Raw genomic sequence first — 8,126 nt, forward strand, 5'->3', positions numbered from 1 at the left:
CTCTCCATAGCACCTACCACCACAATCAGAAATAGCCTTTATTTATTTTTGTTGATAGTCATTGTCTCCCCTACTAGACTCAAGCTCCAGGAGAGCTGGGATCCTATCTTATTCATGGACAGCCTGGTATAGAGAAAGCACTCAATATTAATCCCACATTAGAGATGAGAAATCTGTGGCTCAGAGAAGTTAAGCCATGTGCCCAAGGTCACAGAGCCTAGAGGTGGCAGAGCCAGGATTTGAACCTAGGTCTGACCAGTTCCAGAGCCGTGTTCTTTCCTGGAAGGGGCTGGCTTGTTCTGATGCAACCTCTCCATCCCTCTCCCCTGTTATCAGCTGGCCATTCAATGGCACCTGTGCAGCCACATGTTGGAGGAAACTCTGGGTCACTCCCCCATCTGCAGTGGGTAGGGACCTTGGCCTTGGACCATGGGAGACAGGGTGTTCCACCACCTGTTCCGGAAATGGGGCCCAGTCCGGCCCCTACCACCTGCCTTCTGTCCTATATTAGAGTCCCAGGCTATGGTCCCTTTCCTATCTCAAAACTCATGATGCTCCGGCTGCTGAGTTTCCTCCTATTTGTGGCCCCTGGTAAGACCCCAGCCTGTGCTGCACTGGGCCAGGAGCCCTTGAAATCTGCCACCCACCCTGGGTCTCGTGCACCCAACACCTGGGTCCAGAGCAAGGGTCTTAGCTTATCCCTGGGGCAGGATTGTGGAGGCTTTCTCCTTGGTGCTGGAGCAGGAGAATGGAGGGGAAGCTGTGGATAGACCAGCGCGGGGGAAAGACTGGGGAACCCAAAGGGCTGTGGTGGGAGTCCTAGATGGGGGCAGTCTGATGATGAAGAACTTGGGCACTGTGGTTAGACTGCTTGGGACGGAATTTCTGTTCCTCTGCTTAACCCTCCAACTCTCTTCTCACGCTCCACCTACCCCACTCCATATCCTGTGATCTAGTCTTTTCCTGATCTCTCTGCCATATTACATTCCAGCTCAAGGCCACCTCTACCAAGCAGCCTCCCTTGACTGACAGTAATTGTAACAGATAATGTTTTTCAAGTGCTTACTATATGCGAGGCAGAGTGCTAAGAATTTTTTCTTATATTATCTCATATAATCCTCACAACAGCCCCATGAGGTAAGTATTATTATTGTCCCCATTTTACAGATGGGGAAACTGACCCTCAGAGAAGTAAAGTAGCCCCTCCTAGAATGAGGGGCAGAACTGCATTTTGAACCCAGTCAGTCTTATTCCAAAGCTTCCACTCTTTATGACAGGAGCTATCACTCCTTGAGGGCTCAGTGGGCACCAGGCACTGTTCTAAGTGCATCAACACCTTTGATCCTGCCATGGAAGGAGGCCACACGTTCATCTCCATCCCTGGACTCCTGGGACTCTGGAAACCCCTGCTCTGGTCCAAATGATCACTGTTCATATGCGGCTACTGAGGTCCAGAGAGGGGAAGGGGCTTGCAGGGGGTCACAGCTAGGACTGTACCACAGACTTTTTTCCTTTTGGGGACCCACTGGCTGACTGGCACGTCTGCTCTCCCCTCCTGCCTCAGGCTGTGGCTATCCTTCCACCCAGATCTCCTCCCGCGTTGTCAATGGCCAGGACGCGGTCCCCTACAGCTGGCCCTGGCAGGTAAGAGCAATATCAGCTGCACTATTTCCCACCATGGGCTCTGCATCGCATGCTCTGATTGCAAGGCATCCAGTCTTGACCCATTTGCTTTGCTTCCAGTATCCACTTCAGCTTCCAAAGGCCGGGAAACCCTTTGACAATCTACTTCCTATGGAAGTTTTGCCCATTCAATCTGTTACCCTCACTGGACTGTTTGCAAGTTAGAAGTGGAATCTGGGGCGAGGACAATGCTTAACTCGAGGGGTTGGTGCGCTAAGAGTAGAATTTTAGGCACTGTGTTTAGGGAGAGAGATTTGGGAGGACTCATTTCTAGTTTTGTTTGTGTGGGTGAGGAAGATCAGCTCTGAGCTAACATCCGATGCCAATCCTCCTCTTTTTGCTGAGGAAGACTGGCCCTGGGCTAACATCCGTGTCCATCTTCCTCTACTTTATATGGGATGCTGCCACAGCATGGCCTGACAAGCAGTGTGTGGGTGTGCGCCCGGGATCCGAACCTGTGAACCCCGGGCCACTGCGGTGGAGCGTGTGCACTTAACCACTACACCACCGGACTGGCCCCAAGGGGGGGGGACTCGTATCTAGACTCCTCAAATTATACAACAGGGCTATAAGGTCTGAGAGCAATAAAGGGATGAGGGGCTTTACAGAGGTCAGTGGAGGGAGGCACAGAGGGCTAGACTCCCTGCGCTAACATACCAGCCCATAACACTAGCCATACGTGGCTGTTTAAATTTAAATTAATTAAAATTAATGTTAAAAATTCAGTTGCTCAATGCAAGCCACATTTCAAATGCTCAGTAGCCGCATGTGGCTAGTGGCTACCATATTGGACAGCCAACATAGAGAATATTTCCACCATCATAGAAAGTTCTATCGATGGCACTAGTCTACAGCAGGGGTCAGCTAACTTGTTCTGTCAAGGACCAGAGAGGAAATGGCTATATGGTCTCGATTGCAATGACTTAACTCTGCCACTGCAGCATGAAAGCAGCCACAGGTGACCCACAAATGAGTGAGTGCGACTATAATCTCATGTCTTCCAATAATCTTATGGACAACAGTAGACCACAGGCCAGATTTGGCCCATGTGTAGTTTGCCAACTCCTGGTTTAGAGGGAGCTTTTGAAAATCAGAATGTAGGAAATGAGAAAAGAAGAAATGCGTGGAAAGGACTCAGGGAGGGTTGTGCCTCAGAGTGCTCAAGAGGCCCTGAAAGAACTGAGGTTCAGAAGAACCCGGGGCCTGGGGCCGGCCCAGTGGCGCAAGCAGTTAAGTGTGCGCACTCCGCTGCAGCGGGCCGGGGTTCGCTGGGCGCGCACCGCACCGACGCACCACCTGGCAAGCCATGTTGTGGCGGTGTCCCATATAAAGTGGAGGAAGATGGGCATGGAGGTTAGCCCACGGCTAGTCTTCCTCAGTGGGGAAAAAAAAAAAGAGGAGGATTGGCAGATGTTAGCTCAGGGCCAATCTTCCTCACAAAAAAAAAAAAGAAGAAGAAGAACCGGGGGCCTGATAGAACAGAGGGCCTCTGGGCTCTCAAGAGACAGAAGGTTTGGAGATATCCTAAAGGGCAGAGAATGTTGAGGTCCCCAGGGAGGTCATAGGGTTGGGGGTTGGACAGCTTTGGAGAGTCAAAATGTGATCCTAGTGGAAAAGTGATGGGCCACCACGAGCAGTTGTGCAGGTTGGGCACTGCACATTTCTAGAGCGTAAGATTCTTTTCTACATGAATGCTGCCCTCTAGAGTTGTACAGTGCACGACCTATACAGCCATGGGTAACACCCCTCATTGTGGAGCCCAGACAACTCAGGCTGCTCCCTCTCTGGCCACTAGGTCTCCCTGCAGTATAAGAGTAATGGAGCCTTCTACCACACCTGTGGTGGCAGCCTTATCACCGCTGACTGGGTCGTAACTGCGGGCCACTGCATCTCGTGAGTTCTCTCACTTGTCCCCGTCCTTGCGTAAGACCCAGGCAGGCCAGGGTGGTGGGTGACTCTGAGAGGGGAGGGAGGGAAGCCAATCAGGCCTAAACTGACCTCACTTCCACCGGCAGGAGCTCCCGGACCTACCAGGTGGTGTTGGGCGAGTATGACCGGGCTGTGGAGGAGGGCCCCGAACAGGTGATCCCCATCAACGCTGGAGACCTCTTCGTGCACCCACGCTGGAACTCCAGCTGTGTGGCCTGTGGGTGAGTGAACTCTCAGGCCCGGGACCCAGGGCTCCTCTACGCATCCCTCTGTGACCCCAAAGCCGATTCTGAGGATACTCTCGGGGACAGTAGGGCTGGGTCCAGGTCCCACACACTGAGGGTCGAAGCCAGCAGAGCCTTTAAGAACCATCTGTAGCAAACCTCTCTCCCTTCAGAGGGGCAGCAGGCCCAGGGAGGGGCAGGAACTCCCCCAAGGCCACTTGGCTAGCTGGCTTCAGAACCCAGGACTCCTCTGGCACCCCATCTCCCAAATCCAAGGGTTCCTCCATTTGACATTCATCCCGAGCTTCCTGGTTCCCGGCACCATGACAAAAGAAGAGCAGTGGCCTGAGGGTCAGGCTCCAGCACTAAGCTGCTGTGTGGCCTGGGCGAGTCACTGCCCTTCTCTTGGTCTCTGTTTGACCACTTGTCGAGGGTGACCTTCTGGGCTTCCTTCGTGGTTGTGAAGGTCAAGGAGACAATCACTGGGCGAAAACACGAAAGCAGGGCTTCTTGAGCCCCTCAAGCGCATGCAAAATTGTGCGTCTGTGTGGCTCAGCATTTTTCTGGTGAAGGGGTCAAAGAAGGGTACAGAACGCCTGAAAGTGCAGGGCAGGAGTGAGGGGCCTGATGGTCAAGAACTTGATCTATCTTCATGGGGGCCCCTGGGGTAAGTGAAGAGAATAAGCGAACCCAGGTGAAACGACTTGAGTGACAAGCAAGCAGATGAAGACCAAGAGCAGCGCTTCTCAAAGCGTGGTCCCCAGGCCAGCAGCGTCAGCATCGCCTGGGAACTTGTTAGAAATGTGACTCCTCAGGTCCCACCCAGACCCACTGCATCAGAAACTCTGGGGCTGGGACGCAGCAACCTGTGTTTTAACAAGCCCTCCAGTGATTCCGATGCAGCTGAAGTGTGAGAACCACTGGCGTAGAAGCTGAGGACAATTATGAAGGCCAAGGGTCAGCAGAGGCTCAAGGGGCTGGGGGGCTTCCTAAAGTTGCTCAGCCATAGGAATGAATGGGATTTGGAGGGAAAAGGAGCGGCAAGGGCATACCCTTCGGGAATATCTGGAGCAAAGGTTGGGAGGTGGGGCTTGGTCTGGCTGGAGGACCAGGCTCTCTGTGACTCTTCCTTCCTCCCCAGCAATGACATCGCCCTCATCAAGCTCTCGAGCAGCGCCCAGCTAGGAGATGAGGTCCAGCTGGCCTCCCTCCCTCCTGCCGGCGACATCCTGCCCAATGAGGCGCCCTGCTACATCAGCGGCTGGGGCCGTCTCTATAGTATGTGCCCACCCCTCCAGCCAGCCACAGGGACAGTGGCAGGAAGATAGGGCCTGGGGGCCAGAGGTTGAGGGCAAACACCAGGACTGGTCCTTTCATGTTTCTCCCATTCCTCCTCCAGTGGCAGCCTTCTCCCCTCATCCTCCCAAACATGAATGTGTTCAATTGAACATTTTTTAGTGTCTTCTATGTGCCAGGTGCTGGGGATGTTATAGTGGACAAAGCAGACAGGACCATATAATTTGGTGGGAGGAGAGTCCCCATCAGACTAGAAGAGCTGCCTGCCTCAAACCCCCCACCCCACTCTGAGGCTCCCAGCCCTGACTTCCAGACCCCAGCCCAGGTCCTGCACCCCCACGACCCCACACGCAGTGCTCTCTATCCCTGCAGCTGGAGGGCCACTCCCAACCAAGCTGCAGGAGGCCCTGCTGCCTGTGGTGGACTATGAGCACTGCTCCCAGTCGGACTGGTGGGGTAGCAGCGTGAAGACCACCATGGTGTGCGCCGGCGGGGACACCCGCGCTGGGTGCAATGTGAGTCAGCTCTCTCCTGCCCGAGGCAGTCCCAGGCTATAGCCACTCAGCTGGGCAGGGGCCCCTGGGTATCTCTGCCATCTGCCTGGAAGGTAGAGGAGGTATCTTGCCTGCTTGTCCCCTTCAGGCTCCAGGCCAGCCAGGACTTGGAGGAAATCAGCATAGTCCAGACACATGGCCTTGGCCTGGGAGTCAGGACCTGGATTCTAGTCCCAGCTCACACTGACTTGCCCTGGGGCAAGTCACTGTCCCTCTCTGGTCCTCAGGCTTCCCCATCAGCATAGCAAGGGATATTGACAGTATGACCTCTAAAGTCACCTTCAACTCTGTAGTCCTGAAGTTATAATCAAACAATACTATCGTTTTATTATAAGTATGAAACGTAATATTCATAATTAACTATGGCACTAATAACGGGAACTACCATTTATTGATTGCTTTCTCTACTAGGCATTGTGCTAAGATCATATATTATTTCATTTAATTCTCACAGGATCCTGTAGGACAGATATTATTCCCCAATCAGAAATGAGCAAACTGAGGCTCAGGGAGGTCAAGTAATATAGGAGTTTCTGGAAATCGCCAAAGTCAGAACCAACTCCTTAAAGCTCAGACATGGATCAGGCCCCCACTGCTCTCTGACCATTCTAGGGTGACTCTGGAGGACCCCTCAATTGCCCTGCAGCAGATGGCTCCTGGCAGGTCCATGGTGTGACCAGCTTCGTGTCTTCCCGTGGCTGCAACACTCTCCAGAAGCCCACAGTCTTCACGCGTGTCTCCGCCTTCATCGGCTGGATCGAGGAGGTGAGCGGAAGGCGAGCCGGGAGGGCTCTGGCGCTGGCTCCTCCGAGAGGTGCTGGGGGGATGGGTGAGAACAGCTGATCCTGAGCAGGGGCTGAGAGGATCCTGGAAGGTCAGCAGTGGAGGGGCCCTTGGGGACATTCCTTCTGGGTGGAGCTTTGAACTCCTGCTGAACTTCCTTATTTCAACAAGTGTTTATGACGTTCCTCCTCTGGTCCAGGTCTTTTCTTGTCATGGAGGATAGAGAGATGTGTCAAAGGGCTGCTTCGTGGGGGACAGATGATTAAGTGAACAATAATATGAAATGTGGTGAGAGCTGTGATAGGGGACACTCAGGCCCCAGTGAGAGTGCAAACCTCATCTGGGAATGAATGGTCAGGGAGGATTAATAATGTTCATGAAAACAGTAATATCCGCCATTTATAGACTACTTTAACAGGTGCCAGGCAGTCTGTTAACTTGTTAACTAACTTGTTAACAGTTTAATCAAAAACCCCCATGAGGTAAGTACTGTGATTACCCCCATTACACAGATGAGGAAACTTAAGCTCAGAGAGATCAAGTCACTCTCCCAGGGTCACATCGCTAACTGACCCTGGGAGTTGAATCCTGTTCCACACGCTTCAGAATCTGTGCTCCTAACTAGACTATTCTGGGTTTTTTTCCAGACCATTTCAAGCCACTAGAACCAAGGCCTGGATGGCAGTGCTAATCCACACTCTCTGTAAAAAATAAAGATTGCTCAAAACATCCCGACTCCAGTCTTTCTTTCTTCTTTGACTCACCTCTTCCCCTCTGGCCTGTATCTAAAATCTTAGATCTGATATGTAGAGACAAGACCACATCCAACCCTCACAGATGAAAATGAGGAAAAAATGAGGCCCATAGAGAAGAAAGATGCTATAGGGTGACCAACCATGCCAGTTTGCCTGGGACTGAGGGGGTTCCCAGGACACGGGACTTTCAGTGCTAAAACTGGGAGAGTCCTGGGAAGTTGGTCACCCTAGTATATAGCCACATACACTCATTGGCTTATCAATGTAGGCATAAAAACATGGTAGAAGCTGCAGAAAAAGTGCCTTTCCCAGCCCCTTGGGAGGCTCATGGTGGAGTGGGAAGGGCATGTGTTTTCGGCTTCTGTTGATGGGTTGGGGAAGGAAGGCTGTGGTCATTCATTCATTCAACAAGCATTCATTCCTCGTTCCAGAGGAGGGCTCAGAGGGGTGAGACAATGTGGTTCCTGCCCTGAAATGGCTCACTATTTAGATCGAAATGAGCATATTAGAGTCATTCATCAAACATTTACTAGGCACCATCTTTGTGGCAAACTCAGGGCTTGAGTTCAGACATAAGTAGGACAACTTCAGGGGGACCCTGTGCTGCAGGCCGGGGGTGGGGGAGAGAGGGGGGCAGACACACACATGCTCATACAATGCTGGAAACAAGCTCAGAGCCCAGTGAGCTGTTGCTGAGGTCCAAAAGACCGCCACCACGCAGCCAAAAGCAACATAAAACAACCGAATTCCTTTACTCGTGTCTTCTGACTACAGCAAAAGGAAACACGGTCCTAGCAAGGACACATATATACACAATTTTTAATATTAATGTTGTTCCATTGCTCCCTCCCTTTAAAAATTATACGTCTAGTTTTGAAAAGTTTGAAAGAGACAACATGGAG

The 8,126-nt window shown here is 52.1% G+C and overlaps 1 protein-coding gene across 1 annotated transcript; it reads left to right on the forward strand.

Annotated features, from left to right (window-relative positions):
- The first annotated feature begins 464 nt into the window (after positions 1-464).
- LOC131412349 (proproteinase E-like) lies at positions 465-6,529 on the forward strand. The gene is made up of 7 exons (XM_058551938.1): positions 465-591; positions 1,565-1,644; positions 3,479-3,576; positions 3,699-3,833; positions 4,978-5,114; positions 5,505-5,647; positions 6,299-6,529. The coding sequence occupies exons 1-7, from the start codon at positions 465-467 to the stop codon at positions 6,527-6,529; spliced, it is 951 nt and encodes a 316-aa protein (XP_058407921.1).
- Positions 6,530-8,126: the final 1,597 nt, after the last annotated feature.

The sequence above is a fragment of the Diceros bicornis genome, chromosome 13 (genome assembly GCF_020826845.1).
Source record: "Diceros bicornis minor isolate mBicDic1 chromosome 13, mDicBic1.mat.cur, whole genome shotgun sequence".
Classification (NCBI taxonomy): domain Eukaryota; kingdom Metazoa; phylum Chordata; class Mammalia; order Perissodactyla; family Rhinocerotidae; genus Diceros; species Diceros bicornis.

Excerpts from the sequence above, each read along its gene's own strand:
- LOC131412349 (XM_058551938.1), top strand. The coding sequence starts at position 465 with ATGGGGCCCAGTCCGGCCCCTACCACCTGCCTTCTGTCCTATATTAGA. Across the intron at positions 592-1,564 it reads CCTCCTATTTGTGGCCCCTG|GCTGTGGCTATCCTTCCACC; the intron begins GTAAGACCCCAG and ends CTCCTGCCTCAG. Across the intron at positions 1,645-3,478 it reads CCTACAGCTGGCCCTGGCAG|GTCTCCCTGCAGTATAAGAG; the intron begins GTAAGAGCAATA and ends TCTGGCCACTAG.